Consider the following 19,202-nt stretch of genomic DNA (forward strand, 5'->3'; position numbering starts at 1 on the left):
TATCCTTCCCGGTCACTCCCCTAAGCATCGATCCATCCCTACTGAATACGACTGCATTGGCAGGTGTGAGTCAACCTGACCAAGTATGATAAATATTTTAATTGCCTATTATTTTACGTATATTCATATGTTTTCATTGATCAGTGAAATAGTCCTTTTATTTTTCAGGTTGACAGCTGGCTGACGTTATTTTTGGTTTGCTGCTGGCGGCAAATTTAAGTTTGGCATTTTTCATAAATACAAGAAGGACTCAAATAGACGTTGAGTATTTTACTTCAAAGTAACCTTCAACCCAACGTCTTTTTTTTGGAGTTCAAAATGTTTTTGTTGCATGCAGAAATGTAATTTCGTTTTCTCTGCAGGAGTTCATCAATTTCATAAATGCAACACATTATAGTTTGTTTATACACAGCATAAAGGCAAAACAAAACGTTGTATGCAGTGTTATTTCATTTTAAATGTCAAACAGGTTTTGCGGCTCCCAGTGTTTTCTTTTCTGTGGGAAACGGGTCCAAGTGGCTCTTTCAGTGGTAAAGGTTGCTGACCCCTGCTCTAGACAAACGCAGGCTGGCCGAACCTGAGGGTCACATACTTTTTCCACCTATCACCTCCATGCTTCTCAATTCATCCCCCCTCCCCTGCCCATCTACCTTCCCCACAAGTGGCTTCACCTATCACCTTCCAGCTTGTACTCCTTTCCCTCCCCCTACCTTATTCCGGCTTCTTTCCTCTTCATTTGCAGTCCTGATGAAGGGTCTCAACCTGAAATATTGACTCTTTATTCTTCTCCATAAATGCTACCTGACCAGCTGAGTTCGCCCAACATTTTGTGCATGCTACTTTAAAGCTATGCTCTCTAGTCTTAGACCCCCTACTGTGGGAAAAAGACTGTGACTAGGGGTTCCCAACCTTGGACCACTACCATTAAACGAGGTGTCCATGGACTCCAGGTTGGGAACCACTGACTGTGATGATCCATTTTATTTTTGCCTGTCATGATTTTACAAACCTCAATAAGGTCAGCTTTTCAAGACCATTCTGGTCTCAACTTGGAGGGAATTTAAATTAAATTAGGAGTTAATTTGAAATAAAGAGCTAATATTGCCAATCATGACCATTTAAGTACCGTTATCTTGATCTCCTTGCCAACATTTATCCCTTGGCTAACTTCAAACTGGGCAATTTTGTTGTGGCATCTATAAACAAATTGGCTGCTATGATTCCTACATTTGAACTGTGACTGAATTACAAGGTACATTGGTTGTAAAGCAATTAGGGACCATGGATGCACACAGAAGTGTGTGATCTTTCCCTTCCCGTCAGGCTGCTACTACTCAAAAACAGCATCCATGCTGGCACCTTCATAATGCAGAGAGAAAACAGCACAACAGGTTACATTCTCAATGAGCCATGCTGATGCAAGGGAAGTCACATGCAGGGAAGGCAGTGGGAGAATTAGAAGCAACTATAACCCAACAGCCAGCTTCAGAAGGGCACCTGCAAAACCCCTGCAGCAGTCCATCTGCTGCTCTCATTCTGAACATAATCTGAGAAGAAAATTCTGAGAAGAAAACTGTGTGTAATAGTAACCAAGCTGCTAAAAAAAATCTGAGACCCCAGTCTTTAATAGATACCACTTTGCTTACTTGTAATGCAACAATTCAACACCGTTTTTCTTTGAAGCTGGATCCACCTTCACTTTCTTGCATAACTTTCTGCTTTCATTGTTCCTGTAAGAAGACAGCAAGTGTGAGATGACTACAAATGAGAATTATTCTTCAGGCTCTGCATATGACCACATATGAGCAGAATTAGGCCTTTAGGAATACTAAGTCCCCTCCATCATGGCTGATTTAGAACCTAGAACATAGAACAGTACAGCACATTAAAGGCCCTTCAGCCCACAATGTTGTGTCGACCTTCAAACCCTGCCTCTCATATAACCCCCCACCTTAATTTCCTCCATATACCTGTCTAGTAGTCTCTTAAACTTCACTAGTGTATCTGCCTCCACCACTGACTCAGGCAGTGCATTCCATGCACCAACCACCCTCTGAGTGAAAAACCTTCCTCTAATATCCCCCTTGAACTTCCCTCCCCTTACCTTAAAGCCATGTCCTCTTGTACTGAGCAGTGGTGCCCTGGGGAAGAGGTGCTGGCTGTCCACTCTGTCTATTCCTCTTAATTTCTTGTACACCTCTATCAGGTCTCCTCTCATGCTCCTTCTCTCCAAAGAGTAAAGCCCTAGCTCCCTTAATCTCTGATCATAATCCATATTCTCTAAACCAGGCAGCATCCTGGTAAATTTCATCTGTACTCTTTCCAATGCTTCCACATCCTTCCTATAATGAGAACCAGAACTGGACACAGTACTCTAAGTGTGGCCTAACTAGACTTTTATATAGCTGCATCATTGCATTGTGACTCTTAAACTCTATCTCTCGACTTATGAAAGCTAACACCCCATAAGCTTTCTTAACTACCCTACCTACCTGTGAGGCAACTTTCAGGGATCCATGGACATGTACCCCCAGATCCCTCTGCTCCTCCACACTACCAAGTATCCTGCCATTTACTTTGCACTCTGCCTTGGAGTTTGTCCTTCCAAAGTGTACCATCTCACACTTCTCCGGGTTGAACTCCACCTGCCACTTCTCAGCCCACTTCTGCATCCTATCAATGTCTCTCTGCAATCTTCGACAATCCTCTACACTATCTGCAACATCATCAACCTTACTGTCATCTGTGAACTTGCCAACCCACCCTACTACCCCCACATCCAGGTTGTTAATAAAAATCACAAAAAGTAGAGGTCCCAGAACAGATCCTTGTGGGACACCACTAGTCACAACCCTCCAATCTGAATGTACTCCCTCCACCACGACCCTCTGCCTTCTGCAGGCAAGCCAATTCTGAATTCACCTGGCCAAACTTCCCTGGATCCCATGCCTTCTGACTTTCTGAATAACCCTACCATGCGGAACCTTGTCAAATGCCTTACTAAAGTCCATGTAGATTACATCCACTACACTACCCTCATCTATATGCCTGGTCACCTCCTCAAAGAACTCTATCAGGCTTGTTAGGTACAATCTGCCCTTCACAAAGCCATGCTGACTGTCCCTGATCAGACCATGATTCTCTAAATGCTCATAGATCCTATCTCTAAGAATCTTTTCCAACAGCTTTCCCACCACAGATGTAAGGCTCACTGGTCTATAATTACCTGGACTATCCCTACTACCTTTTTTGAACAAGGGGACAACATTCTCCTCCCTCCAATCCTCCAGTACCACTGCCATGGACAACAAGGACATAAAGATCCTAGCCAGAGGTTCAGCAATCTCTTCCCTTGCCTCGTGGAGCAGCCTGGGGAATATTCTGTCAGGCCCCAGGGACTTATCCGTCCTAATGTATTTTAACAACTCCAACACCTCCTCTCTCTTAATATCAACATGCTCCAGAACATCAACCTCACTCATATTGTCCTCACCGTCATCAAGTTCCCTCTCAGTGGTGAATACTGAAGAGAAGTATTCATTGAGGACCTCGCTCACTTCCACAGCCTCCAGGCACACCTTCCCACTTTTATCTCTAATCTGTCCTTATCCCTCTCAACCCCATTCTTCTGCCTTCTCCCCATAACATTTAATGTCCTTACTAATCAAGAACCTATCAACCTTCACTTTAAATATACCCAAGGATGCCCTCCACAGCCATCTATGGCAATGAATTCTACAGATTTATCACACTGTGGCTGAAGAAATTTCTCCATATCTCTGTTCTAAAGGGTCCTCAGCCTATTCTGAGGCTCTTTCTAGACTCCCCCAATATTGAAAACATCCTTTCCACATCCACAATATCTAGGCCTTTCAATATTTGATAGGTTTTAATAAGATCCACCCACCCCCATTCTTAATGTCAGTAAGTTCAGGCCAGAGCCATCAAACCCTCATATGTTAATCCTTTCACACCTGTAATCATTCTCGTGAACCTCCTCTAGACCCTTTCCAATGCCAGTACATCCTTTTGTTAGAAAAGGGACCCAAGACTGCTCACAATACTCCAAATACAGACTGACTAATGTCTTATAAAATCTTTGTGTTACATCCTTGCTTTTGTATTCTAGTCCTCTTAAAATGAATATTAACATTGCATTTGTTTTCCTTACCACCAATTCAACCTGCAAGTTAAGCTTTAAGGAATCCTGTACGAGAATTCTTAAGTCCCGTTCCACCTCTTACTTCTGAATTTGCTCCCCCATTTAGAAAATAAACATGCAACAACTGAAATTCCTCCATTCTTTAGGATTTCCAAAAGTTGCTCGTCAGGATCCTTATACATTACCACACATTAAACTGATGTCAGGGCTTAAACCATTCCAGATCACTAGTAGGTCGCGTTCCTAACTATCTTGGCAAGCACTTGATCATCATGAAAGCAAAACAATCAACATTTTTCTGGTAAAAAAAATGCAAAGGATCTGCAAAGCACTAATATCTGAGCCTTTCAATCTCTGAGAAACAATATAAAGTTACTTGCCAGCTCATTCAATTGAGATACAAATTTCAATCGTACTTTACTCACTCCACACATTTTCTCATGAAACCCCTAAAAACCTGCACCAGGAGGCTCAAGGACAGCATCTATCATGCAATTATCAGTCTCCTGAACGGACCACATGTACAATAAGATGGAGTCTGGGCCTCACAATCTACCTCGTAATGATTTTGCACTTTACTGTTTACCTACAAAGCAGTTTTTCACTTTATTCTGCAATATTATTATTTGACCTTATTTTCTATCTCAGTGCACCGTGCAATGATTTGATCTGTATCAACAGCATGCAAGACAAACTTAACACTGTATCTTGGTACATGTGACTATAATAAACCAATACCAGTACTACAGGTGATTTCTTTCCATTTCCATTTCTGAGCAGCAACACAACACTCTGATTTCTCAAATTACAAATACTTAAAATTGTTGCCAAGTGTTCAGAGCACAGCATCAAGCTATTCATCCTAACAGTAATATGCCCCTCTTGATCCTCCTATCCTCCAAATATCCATCATCATCCCTCATATGCATTTCTGCTATTATGCTTAACTAGTCTTTCAAGCAGTGAATTCCACATCCTATCCATACTCAAGGAAGAGTTTCTCTTGAATTCTCTACTAAACTTACTGATAATCTTTTATTAGTAAGATCAGTTACAGTCTTTTCTAATGTAATTATTCCTTCTGCACATGCCGAAACAATACCCTTCTATAACTCAAGACACAAGAACTTGAGTAATAGAAGCTGTAGACCTTGAGGCCTGTCAATAACATTTTGGCTGACCTTTCACCTCAGTGGCATTTTCTTGCAATGACCCATATCTCTTGATTCTCTAATAGCTTAATTATGGCCCTGCTCAATCTACATAATTCTAGAGAAAAAGAATACCATCCTGCTTAACCTCTAGGTTTGGCTAAAAGAGCATGTTTTGTGGACATAGAACACAGAACCACAGAAGACAGCAAAGAAGCAGGCCCCTTGGCCCATGATGTCTACACCAAACACTATACCAAATTAAACTAAATCTCTTCTGCCTGTAAATGATCCATAAAGATCAAGATTAGCTTTATGTGCCACATGTACATATAAACAACTTGTGGGTAACTTGAGGGCTTCCATAATGTCCAGTGCTTGGTCCATTGTATATAAACAATATATGTATGGTCTCTCAGACATTAAAATGTATATTTTTTGCTGATGATACAATTATATTTTGTAGTGGGGAACATCTGAAACAACTTTTGGATACAGTGGAGAAAGAACTAAAAATTATAAAGAAATGGTTTGATATTAACAAATTATTACTGAATCTAAGTAATGCTAAATTCATAATATTTGGACACCATGTACCAAACTCATATAGTACACTTGGAATAAATAATGTTGGAATTGATAAGGTATCTGAAACATAATTTTTAGGACTGGTAATAGATAGTATATCAAGCTGGAAACCACAAATAAATTATGTCAAAGCAAAAATGTCAAAATCTATTGCAATACTGTTCAAAGCGCAAGATTCCTTTTTTTGTAATTTATTTTTTATTGAAATTTATCATCAAACATTTCCATAAGATGTACTCCTGATATTGTACATATATACCATAGTCATATCTGCCACAAATCTCCACATAATCTCTATTTGAGGTAAACACTTTGTTACGAATGAGGAGCAACTCTGATGGGCAGAAGGGTGCAAAGTCGCCCCCCCCCCCCCTTTTTTGAGAATCAGAAAATCACTATTATTTCAGGTCTGATACCAAGGAAATGAAAGAGATAACAGCAAGGACAGTTGTTATTGACAACGCTCATGAAAAATTGATGAGAGAGAAGCCACAGGTTGGAATGTCTCCTATTGACAAAAAGAGAGATTACTGCTATTGTCTCTTGAAAAAGGAATTGTGTATTGAGTACTGTTCTATTCATTGAAACCCCTCAGGGACAACCAGAATGGTCTGGTTGAGGGATTGCACCATCCCAACCTGATTGACACCTGAGACCCCATGAGTGGGGATAAAAGTAGGGTCTGGGGAAACACCCCTCAGACGCACCAGGAGAGACGCTACGAGACCGGTGGGGTCTTGTGTGTGTGTCCACCCTTGCCTGGGTGACGAGTCCTCCACGGAACGGTCTGGCTAAAGGACGGAGGGGTCATACGTGAATGGCCACAACAGTAACGCATCGACGGATCAAGATCGTAAAAGGAAAGTCGGCAAGTCAATAGCTGTTACTCTCTTACTCTCTCTCTCTCAAACAATTGCAACACAGTGATCAGCAACTACCGCAGCCTGCATGAACTGAACTGAACTTTATATTTCCATCGGACAATTCATTATCCCCTAGACAACGATAGAGCTTATTTCTTATTGATTATTACTATACCCGCACTTTTAGGTTTAGTATTGATGTTGTATATTATCTGTATATTTGCATTGATATTATTTTTGTGTATTTTTACTAATAAATACTGTTAAAAAATAGTACCATCAGACTTCAATGGATACTCCTATCATTGCTGGTAAGATACCCAGTTACGGGGTTCGTAACAACTTATAGAAAAGGGAGGAAAGAAAGAACAAGCGAAAAGAGAAAACTATGTACAAGTAGGGAGTGATTTTTTTTTACAGCATATTCATTGATTTGTGAGGATAAAATTAGGACTATGAGGTGTTATGTAGTTAAACCATTTTCTCAGTATGAATCAAATTGTTCCAACTCATGATTAACAGATGCTGATATCTTCTCCACTTTGTAACTGTCCATTGTAATTTCCATCCATGCATTTAAGGTTGAGCTCTCCTGTGATAACCATTTCCTAGTAAGAGTCTTTTTACCAGCCACCAGCAGTATATCCATTAAATATTTATCTCTTTTCAACAATTCTTGAGGTATATACCCAAAATATATGGTCTTACTTTCTAAGGGTACTTCACATTTAAAGATGTCTTGTAGAGCATTGTGTATCCCCCTCCAATAGTTTTTGATAACAGGGCACTCCCAAAAAACATGATAATGGTTTGCATTTTGATTTGCACAATTTCTCCAGCAAACAGGGAGGTTATTATCATAATGGGATTTCTGAGAGGGTTTAATAAAATATATTAGCATGTTTTTCCATCCGAACTCCCTGCATTTCTGTGAACTGATACACTTCCATTGATACCTCCATATTATCGTCCATTCTTCCTCAGATATAATTATCCCTCCTTCCTTCTCTCATTTTGTTTTAATGTATGAAGTCAAATGTATTTTAAGTTTTGGCAAACCCTTATATATGCTTGAAATTATTCTACTACTGTTATCTGAATTATATGCTTTTCTAAATAGCTCTATAAAACATGTTCTTGCCTTGGTTACATTTTTAACCATTCTATTAACATATTGTCACATCTGTAAATACTGATGAAAGCCTTGTTTTTCTCCTAAGTGTTTCTCTTTAAGCATTTCAAAACTGAACAGTGTTCCTTCTTTCATTATATTGCTAAGTACTGTTATTTCTTTAGCTGTCCAGTCTTTAAATCTAGCATCCAGTTTATTCAGCGTAAAATCCGAGTCATATGCACACCATTTAAGAATTGTAATAACTCGCTCCAGTTTATATTCTTTTATAACTGTTCTCCGCATTTTAAGAGTCCATTTCACCCATGGGTTATCAATAGTATTTATGTACCTTTGTAGGTTGTTATCAGCCAAAATTGCTTGTCTGGGGATGGGAAGTACCCACTCCTCAATGTTTTTCCATTGAGCGTCATATGATGGGTTGCACATATCACAGCTCTCAGCTATGCTGCAAAATAATAATCTCTAAGAGGAGGTAGGCCCCATCCCCCCCTTCTCCTTGGCTAATTGCAAAGTTTTGAGATGAACTCCAGGCCTTTTACCTTGCCAAATATATCTTGATAACATTTTGTTACATTCATTGAATTGATTTTTAATTAATTTCTATTGGTAGGGTTTGAAAGAGATATAATAGTCAGGTCAGTATATTCATTTTAATAGATTCAATTCTTGAACTGAGACTAAAAGAAGGAATTAGGTTCCATCTTGTTGTATCTTCCTTAATTTTTTTATATATAGGCTGATAATTGCATTCTGATAATTTTGACAAACCTTTGGCATAATGATGCCCAAAGTATTTGAAAGAGTCAGGATATCTACTTTCAATTTCTCTTGGTGGGCTATAGTTATATGAAAGTAATTGGGTTTTATCTATGTTGATCTTGTATTCTGATAATTGACCATATTGTTGAAAGGACTGCATCAATTTAGGTAAAGAGTATGCTGGTTGCCTTAGATAGATCAAAATGTCATCCGCATGACAAGCCAATTTATGCTCTGTGCCTTTAATAGTGATTCCTCTGATATCTTCATTTTGTCTGATGTGTTGAGCTAATGGTTCCAGAAATAATGCGAAGAGTTGTGGTGACCATGCATGTGACCCTATCTCCTGCCCCTTTCTAGGGTAAAACTATTTGATAAATATCCATTGATTTTAATCCTAGCAGTAGGGTTGTCATATAGTGCGTGTATAGTTTTAATAACTGTGTCAACGGAAACCAGATCTATGTAAAACTCTGTAAAGAAAGCTCCAATTAACCGAATCAAATGCCTTTTCAGCATCCATGCTTATCACTATTGCTTCGATTTTATTTTTTTGTATATGATCCATAAATCGAAGTGTCCTTTGTATATTGTCTTGTGTTTGGCGTTGTTGTATAAAACCTGTCTTATCATTATGTATCAGAATGGGTAGAAACTCTCCTAAACGTTTGGCCATGATGAAGGTATAATGTATAATCTACATTAAGAACAGATATTGGTCTAAATGACCCGCATTCCATTTTATCCTTGCCTTCTTTCAGTATAGCTGAGATTATCACTTCCTTCCAGCTGGGTGGCATTTGTGCCTATTTTAGAGCCCAGTTCAGTGTGGGGAGTAGACAGGAATTAACTCATTTTTAAATTCTTTGTACCACTCTGCCATATACCCGTCTGATGAGTTGCTTAATTTAAGCCTACTAATTGCAGCTTTTATTCCAACTTCAGTTATGTCAGCAGTCATCGTTCTATTTTGTTCTTCGCTTAAAGTGGGTAACTCTAGAGAATTCAGGAAGGTGTCAATTTGGATTATGCTTTCCCCTGGAACTTTGGAATATATAGTTTTGTAAAACACTTCAAAAGCTTCTTGAATTCCATTTAGCTTATTTTTTTAATCATTTTTGTTCTTGGATCCCTAAATTCTATGAATTGTATTTTCTGTTATCTTTTATTTTCAGTTTTCATGCCAGTATTTTTGCTTCTGTTTAGGTTATCAACATTGTTAGCCAAACCTTATGGCTCTTCTGGACCGGGTAAGGGCTGTCTTCCGAAAACTCACACTCTTCCAGATATATTTCTCTCACCTTCCTCCTGTTCCCTGCTTTCTCGATTCTCTCACTATTTCCCAAGCAGAGTGGGATAACTGCTCAGCCAGGCTTTCCCTTGGTTTGATCACGCTGATGTGCAACCCTCTAGCCTTCATGTTTGTTGTCGCCTCTTCCACTGTCTGATACAGTTGGATCCCATCTTCATAAAGATTGGAACCTTATCTTTCCTTGCTTTAATATTCGCTTGACTTCAGAGTATTCTTTATGTTTCTGCAGGACCGCTGGGGGGTAATCTTGATCAAAATATATTAATTTCCCATTCAAAAACACCCTCTTCTTTCCCCAGATCCTTCGCAGAATCTCCACCTTGGTACTGTATCGAAGGAATCTAATTACTGTTGAGCGTGGCTTATCTTCTCTACCTCTAGTGGGCCGCGGGGCGAGCGTACGATGCGCCCTCTCAATTTCAGCTCCATAGTCGAAGGAATCTTTTCTGCAAGCTCCATCATAGACAAACCCTCCGCTCCTTCGGGAATATTGCATATCCTGATATTTTTCCGTCGTGATCTTCCCTCCTGGTCAAGCAGTTTACTTTCTTGTTGATTTAATATTTTTATCATCTTACTTAGTATCTGTTCTACATTTTGTACGCTATCTTCCGCCTTCTCAATTTGTGTCTCTGCCACCGCTATTTTTTGATTGACATTGGCGAGCTAACTTGATATCATTTAGTTGCAGTTTTATATCTTTTTGGAATCCCCGTATCCCTTCCAGAATTTTTAACATATTTGCTGCTTCACCTACCACGTGTTCGGGTAGGAGAGCCGCTCGCTGCACCCCTCTCGTTCACAGGCTCCCCAGTGATGCTTTTTTTAAATCTCCATTCTTTTTCCCCATTCTTGCCCCTCTTATCAATTCAGATATATTCGAAAGATCTTATATTTGATGGATTAATGGGGTAAAATATGCTTTTTTCTAGAGGAGCTATTAACTTAAGCTGCCATTCTGGACTATGACATCACTGGAACCTCAGCGCAAGATTTCTTAAATCAAGAATCTTTGTATACATTATACTGTCCACTTACAGTCCCATACATAACTTACTGTGTAGAGGTATGGGGAAATACATACAAAACAAATACAAATTCAATTTTTCTACTAAAATCTTTTAAAGTTTCTTTCTTTTAAAGTTATTATGAATTGGAACTAAGACAAGTTATAAGCCAACCAATCCACTATTTATTCAATTAAACACTTCAAAATTCAGAAATTTTGTAGATTTTAAAATAATACAAATTATGTATAAAGTAAAAAACGGACAGCTACCACAAAGTATCCAAAAGTTGTTTAAAACGAGAGAAAGTCAACATAATTTGAGAGGAACATGTGTATTTCTAAATCAAAGGATAAGAACAAATGTAAAAAATCATTGTATTTCAGTCAGGGGGTGAAACTATGGAACAGTTGTAGTAAGAATTTAAAAACACTTAAGTTTAAAAAACTATTTAAAAGTTAGTTAATGAACAAATATAAGATACATGATTTAAAATGAATGGGAGTAATGTAAATAAATGATATTTGGATTTGGATTTTGTGCTAAAAGATCATGAAATTTTTTGGTTTTGATGTGATGATTGATGCCAAATATGTTGTTGTATAAGTAAGAGGGGTAAGTGTAATAAGCTGTAGCTTCAGCCTACACCCTTTTGATCTGTTTGAAGAATATTTATGTTTTTTTGTTGTAATTTTGTCCTATGAAATCATCATTGTAAATGATGGTTTCTGTTATGTTTGTACTGACCAAAATAAATTAATTTCATTTATTCATTCATGTACACCAAAACATGGAAAGACCATAAGACAAAGGAGCAGAAGTCGGCCATTCGGCCCATCGAGTCTGTTCTGCCATTTCATCATGAGCTGATCCAATCCCCCCTTGTCCCATTCCCCTGCCTTCTCACCTTAACCTTTGATGCCCTGACTATTCAGATACCTATCAATCTCTGCCTTAAATACACCCAATGACTTGGCCTCCACTGCCCCCTGTGACAACAAATTCCATAGATTCACCACCCTCTGGCAAAAAATTTTTTTCCCATCTTTGGAGTATTGTGTACAGTTCTGGTCACTGAATTATAGGAAAGATGTCAACAAAATAGAAAGAGTACAGAGAAGGTTTACTAGACTGTTACCTGGGTTTCAGCACCTAAGTTACAGGGAAAGGTTGAACAAGTTAGGCCTTTATTCTTTGGAGTGTAGAAGGTTGAGGGGGGACTTGATAGAGGTATTTAAAATTATGAGGGGGATAGATAGAGTTGATGTGGATAGACTTTTTCCATTGAGAGTAGGGGAGATTCAAACAAGAGGACATGAGTTGAGAGTTAGGGGGCAAAGGTTTAAGGGTAACACAAGGGGGAATTTCTTTACTCAGAGAGTGGTAGCTGTGTGGAACAAGCTTACAGTAGAAGCGGTAGAGGCAGGTTCAGTATTGTCACTTAGAGTAAAATTGGACAAGTATATGTACAGGAAAGGAATGGAGCGTTATGGGCTGACTGTGGGTCAGTGGGACTAGGTGACAGTAAGCATTCGGCACGGACTAGAAGGGCCGAGATGGCCTGATTCTGTGCTGTAATTGTTATATGGTTATATCTCTGTTCTGAATGGGCGCCCTGCAATCCTCAAGTCATGTCCTCTCGTACTAGACTCCCCCACCATGGGGGACAACTTTACCACATCCACTCTGTCCATGCTTTTCAACATTTGAAATGTTTCTATGAGGTCCCCCCTCATTCTTCTAAACTCCAAGGAGTACAGTCCAAGAGCAGTCAAATGTTCCTCATTTGTTAACCCTCTCATTCCCAGAATCATTCTAGTGAATCTTCTCTGAACCCTCTCCAATGTCAGCACATCCTTTCTTAAATAAGGAGCCCAAAACTGCACACAGTATTCCAAGTGAGGTCTTACCAGTGCCTTATAGATCCTCAACATCACATCCCTGCTCCTATACTCTATTCCTCTAGAAAAGAATGCCAACATTGCAATCGCCTTCTTCACCACCAACTTAACCTGGAGGTTAACCTTAAGGATATCCTGCACGAGGACTCCCAAGTCCTGTTGCATCTCAGAACTTTGAATTCTCCCCCCACTTAAATAATAGTCTGCCCATTTATTTCTTTTACCAAAGTGCATGACTGTATACTTTCTGACATTGTAATTCATTTGCCACTTCTTTGCCCATTCCCCCAATCTATTGAAGTCTCTCTGCAGACTCTCTGTTTCCTCAGAACTACCGGCCCCTCCACCTATATTTGTATCATCAGCAAACTTAGCCATCAAAGCCATCTATTCCATAATCCAAATCGTTGATATACAATGTAAAAAGAAGCGGCCCCAACACGGACCCCCGTGGAACACCACTGGTAACCAGCAGCCAACCAGAATGGGATCCCTTTATTCCCACTCTCTGTTTCCTGCCAATCAACCAATACTCTATCCATGTATGTAACTTTCCCATAATTCCATTGGCTCTTATCTTGTTTAGCAGCCTCATGTGTGGCACCTTGTCAAAGGCCTTCTGAAAATCAAAATACACAATATCCACTGCATCTCCCTTGTCTAGCCTACTTGTAATTTCCTCAAAAAATTGCACTAGGTTTGTCAGGCAGGATTTTCCTTTAGGAAAACCATGCTGAGTTCTGCCTATCTTGTCATATGCCTCCAGGTACTCCGTAACCTCATCCTTGACAATCGACTCCAACAACTTCCCAACAACCAATGTCAAGCTAACAGATCTATAATTTCCTTTTTGCTTCCTTGCCCCCTTCTTAAATAGTGGAGAGACATTTGCAATCTTCCAGTCCTCCGAAACTAGGCCAGAATCTATCAACTTTTGAAAGATCATTGCTAATGCCTCCACAATCTCCACTGCTACTTCCTTCAGAACACGAGGGTGCATTCCATCTGGTCCAGGAGATTTACCTACCCTTAGACTATTCAGCTTCCTGAGTACTTTCTCTGTCATAATTGTGATTGCGCATATTTCTCTTCCCTGACACCCTTGAATGTCCGGAATATTGCTGATGTCTTCCTCAGTGAAGATTGATGCAAAATACTCGTTCAGTTCCTCCGCCATCTCCTTATCTCCCATTACAACTTCTCCAGCACCACTTTCTATCAGCCCTATATCTACTCTCACCTGTCTTTTACTCTTTATATAGTTGAAAAAGCTTTTAGTATTCTCTTTGATATTATTTGCTAGCTTCCTTTCATAGTTCATCTTTTCCCGCTTAATGACTTTCTTAGGTTTCCTTTTGTAAGCTTTTAAAAACTTCCCAATCCTCTGTCTTCCCACTAATTTTTGCTTCCTTGTATGCCCTCTGCTTTGCTTTTACTTTGGCTTTGACTTCTCTTGTCAGCTATGGTTGCATCATTTTCCCATTCAAAAATTTATTTTTCTTTGGAATATATCTGTCTTGCACCTTCCTCATTTCTCGCATAAACTCCAGCCACTGCTGCTCTGCCGTCCTTCTCGCTAGTGTCCCTTTCTAGTCAACCTTGGCCAGTTCCTCTCTCATGCCACTGTAATTTCCTTTACTCCACTGAAATACCAACACATCAGATTTTGGCTTCTCTTTCTCAAATTTCACAGTGAATTCAAACATGTTGTGATCACTGCCTCCTAAGGGTTCTTTCACTTCCATCTCTCTAATCACCTCTGGTTCATTACACAATACACAATCCAGTACAGCCGATCCCCTAGTGGGCTCAACAACAAGCTGTTCTAAAAAAGTCGTCTCGTAGACATTCTACAAATTCTCTCTCTTGAGATCCAGTGCCAACCTGATTTTCCCAATCTACTTGCATGTTAAAGATATAAAGATAGAAAGATATAGTGAAATGCATCGTTTGTGTCAGCGACCAACACAGCCTGAGGATGTGTTGATCCTAAAACTACTGGCATGCTTCGGTGCCAACATAGCATGTCTACAACTTACATCTCTGGACTCTACTGGAGCACCCAGAGGAAACACACACAATAATGGAGAGAATGTACTAACTCCTTACAAGCTGCGGTGGGAATTGAATTCGGGTCGCTGGCATTGTCAATAACATTATGCTGACTGCTACACTGCTATGCCACCCTATCCTGTCATTCCGTGCATATTCATTTGTCTAACAGCCTCTTAAATGCCACTATTGAATCTGGTTCTAACACTCCCTTTGGCAGCGCATTCCAAGCACCTACCAATCTCAGTGTAAAAAACTTACTGCACACATCTGCTTTAAACTTTCTCCCTCTCATCTTAAAGGCATGCCTTCCAGAACCTAACGTTTCTACCCTAAAAAAGATAGATCCTCATAATTTTATAAACTTGCATCAGGAGTTCATGAGTCCTGATAGAATTGCTCATCAGGATCACAAACAATGGAATAAACCATTGGGGCCCTGTGGCAGTAATGAATGGCCTTTTCCTCAGAAAAAAGATCTGAACAAAGTCTCATTGTTTTATAAATTGCAGAAACTGCCCTTTAAGCTTAAGTACAGCCAAATGATGTTTTGAACAGAAAAATTATATTTAATTAAGTAACAGTATTATTAAGGGATGGAAAGAAGGGCGGGAAATTAGGATGAGCAGTTGCTCACAATCTAGAAATTTGCAGGGCCCAATTTCTACGTCAGATCCTAAATATACCACCCAACAAGATACAAATCACATAAACATGCAATTCCATTCCTGATGAATGCCAACTTTAGTTAGAAGGGTAACAAAAGAACATCAAATTACTTTACTGAACATGGCCCAGGAGACTAGGGAATAAAATGTCCACCATCCATTGCTGATCATATACTGGCCTATGTCCATAATCAACCATGCTACCAATATTTATTCTTTCAGTTTAAGCATTACTTGGTGAAAATATTAATGATTTTGGCATAAAGTTGACTGCTAAACAAAAGAACCAATTTGCATGACAAATTAAGTACTGCTCCCTCCTGTGCTGTATGGAGAAGAAATTATCCTCTGTACAGTCTAAAAACACAATGATAAAACCACAAAAATGCATTTGAATTTTTGCTGTGAATTTTTCCCCCCACTGCTGCTGATATCTCATTGAGCTTTCCATTATTTAGCAATAATCTTGGGCAGTTACTCTTGGCCAACTATCAAACTATCAACGCTTTTGTGCCACTGCCACACCTAGCGTTGACCTGTTCTTTTACAGTATAGGTTAATGATTAACAACTGAAAGCAAGAACCAGGGACTCCCTGGCACACAACGCCCCATGACCCTTGCCAGTGCTGCAATATTAGAGGTGCTGTAGCGATGTGCTACAGACAGCGCTGAAATAACGACACGCAGTCGGTAAGTTGTTTCGAGACTAGTTTACTCGAACTTCACAGCGCTGGCATTTAATCCCTAGCGCCTGCCCTCTCCAGGCGGAAATGACATCAAAGGTGCATTACCAAAGTCTCCACCCGCGCACTGGCTATTTGTGAATCGGTTGGCCTGTGCAGAAAGTGGGTCGCCACATAACCCCCCCACCCCCAGAACCAGCAATACACCCCCCCCCAATGTCCACAGTCTCTGTTTGGGAGGTCTGTCTCTGCGCCACGGTGCCTGAACCTCGACTGGCTGCGCCAAGTCCACATGGGCTGATTTGACTCGGTCCACCATGAAAACCTCCTCTTTCCCCCCAATGTCCAGAACGTATGTGGACCCATTGTTGTTGATCACCTTGAACGGCCCCTCGTACAGCCACTGTAATGGTGCCCAGTATCCGCCCCCTTCGTACAAACACAAACTTACAGTTCTGCAGGTCTTTGGGTACATGGGTCGGGGTCCGTCCGTGCTGTGAAGTTGGTACAGGGGCCAGGTTGCCGAGCCTTTTGCGTAGTCTGTCCAGGACTGCTGCGGGTTCTTCCTCTTGCCCCCTTGGGGCTGGTATGAACTCTCCCGGGACGGCCAGGGGCGCGCCGTACACCAACTCGGCCGACGAGGCGTACAGATCCTCTTTGGGCACTGTATGAATTCCAAGCAGGACCCAGGGAAGCTCATCCACCCGGTTAGGTCCTCTCAGGGGGGCCATGAGAGCCGACTTCAAGTGACGGTGGAAGCGTTCCACTAGTCCGTTCGACTGTGGGTGGTAGGCAGTTGTGTGGTGTAGCTGCGTTCCAACAGGCTGGCCACAGCCGACCACAGGCTGGAGGTGAACTGGGCGCCTCTGTCAGAGGTAATGTGGGCCGGTATCCTGAAGCGTGCTACCCAGGTTGCAATCAGTGCTCAGGCGCAGGAATCGGCAGATGTGTCGGTGAGCGGGACTGCCTCTGGCCACCTCGTGAACCGGTCTACCATAGTTAGGAGGTACCGCGCTCTTCGGGACACTGGTAGGGGGCCCACAATATCCACATGAATGTGGTCGAACCTCCGGTGGGTGGGTTCGAACTGCTGCGGCGGGGCTTTAGTGTGCCGCTGCACCTTGGCTGTTTGGCACTGCGCGCACGTTCTGCCCCAGTCACTGACCTGCTTGCGAAGTCTGTGCCACGCGAACTTGCTGGAGACCAGCCGGATGGTTGTCCTGATAGATGGGTGTGCCAAACCATATATGGAGTCGAAAACTCGCCGCCTCCAGGCTGCCGGGACGATGGGGCGAGGTTGGCCGGTAGCCACATCGCAAAGGAGGGTCCTCTCACCAGGGCCTACAAGAAAGTCCTGCAGCTGCAAACCTGAGACTGTGGTCCTGTAGCTGGGCATCTTGTCATCTGCCTGCTGCGCCTCCGCCAGTGCTGCATAGTCCACCCCCAGGGACAGGGCCTGGACAGCTGGTCTGGAGAGTGTATCCACCATGACATTGTCCTTTCCTGAAACGTGCTGGATGTCCATCGTGTACTCCGAGATGTAGGACAGTTGTCGCTGCTGGCGAGCCGACCAGGGATCGGACACCTTCATGAACGCCAAGGTCAACGGTTTGTGGTCCGTGAACATGGTGATCGGCCTGCCTTCTAAGAAGTACCTGAAATGCCGGATTGCCAGATACAGTGCCAACAGCTCCTGGTCGAAAGCACTGTACTTGAGTTCGGGTGGTTGTAGGTGCTTGCTGAAGAACGCCAAGGGCTGCCAGCTCCTCTCGATAAGCTGCTCCAGCACCCCACCGACTGCTGTGTCGGATGTGTCCACCGTGAGTGGGGTCGGAACATCCATTCTGGGGTGCACCAGCATCGCAGCATCTGCCAAGGCTTCCTTGGCTTTAACGAAAGCGGCCACGGCCTCCTCGTCCCAAGTAATGTTCTTGCCTTTACCCGATATCAGGGTGTACTAAGGGCGCATGATACGGGCTGCCGAGGGGAGGAAACGGTGGTAGAAGTTCACCATACCAACGAACTCCTGTAGGCCTTTGACCGTGTTGGGCCGGGCAAAGTGGCGGATCGCGTCTACCTTGGCGGGCAGAGGTGTTGCCCCGTCTTTGGTAATCCTGTGGCCCAGGAAGTCGATGGTATAGAGACCGAAATGGCATTTGGCCGGGTTGATCGTGAGGCCAAAATCACTCAGGCGGGAGTAGAGCTGGCAGAGGTGGGACAGATGCTCCTGGTGACTACTGCTGGCTATAAGGATGTCGTCCAAATAGACGAACGCAAAGTCCAGGTCGCGTCCCACTGCATCTATTAGCCGCTGGAACGTCTGTGTGGCATTCTTCAGGCCGAACGGCATTCAGAGGAACTCAAACAGGCTGAATGGGGTGATGAGTGCTGTTTTGGGGATATCTTCAGGGTGCACCGGGATTTGATGGTATCCCTAAACGAGGTCTACTTTGGAAAAGATTCTTGTCCCATGCAGGTTTGCTGCAAAGTCCTGTATGTGCAGCACGGGGTAGTGGTCTGGAGTTGTAGCCTCATTCAGTCTGCGGTAATCGCCGCATGGTCTCCAACCCCCGGCTGCTTTGGGCACCATGTGCAGGGGGGAGGCCCATGGGCTGTCGGACCTCCGTACGATCCTCAATTCCTCCATCCTCTTGAACTCCTCCTTCACCAGGCAGAGCTTTTCCCGGGGGAGCCTTTGTGCGTGGGCATGGAGGGGTGGTTCCTGGGTTGGGATGTGGTGCTGTACCCCGTGTCTGGGCATGGCTGCCGTGAACTGTGGTGCCAGAATCGATGGAAAGTCCGCCAGTATTCTGGTGAATTCGTTGCCCGACAGCGTGATGGAGTCCAGGTGTGGGGCCAGCAACTTGGCTTCACCCAGGGAGAACGTCTGGAAAGTCTCGGCATGTACCAGTCTTTTCCC

General features: G+C 42.2%; 1 protein-coding gene across 2 annotated transcripts in view; it reads right to left on the minus strand.

Annotated features, from left to right (window-relative positions):
* Positions 1 to 19,202, minus strand: part of pdia5 (protein disulfide isomerase family A, member 5) — a 194,758-nt gene that overhangs the window by 152,243 nt on the left and 23,313 nt on the right. For both annotated transcript variants that reach the window (XM_059967674.1, XM_059967675.1), the window contains one exon: positions 1,647 to 1,730. In XM_059967674.1, the coding sequence (XP_059823657.1) occupies positions 1,647 to 1,730 (84 nt within the window). The remainder of the gene's footprint in view (positions 1 to 1,646; positions 1,731 to 19,202) is intronic.

This window comes from Hypanus sabinus, chromosome 4 (assembly GCF_030144855.1).
Source record: "Hypanus sabinus isolate sHypSab1 chromosome 4, sHypSab1.hap1, whole genome shotgun sequence".
Taxonomy (NCBI): Eukaryota; Metazoa; Chordata; class Chondrichthyes; order Myliobatiformes; family Dasyatidae; genus Hypanus; species Hypanus sabinus.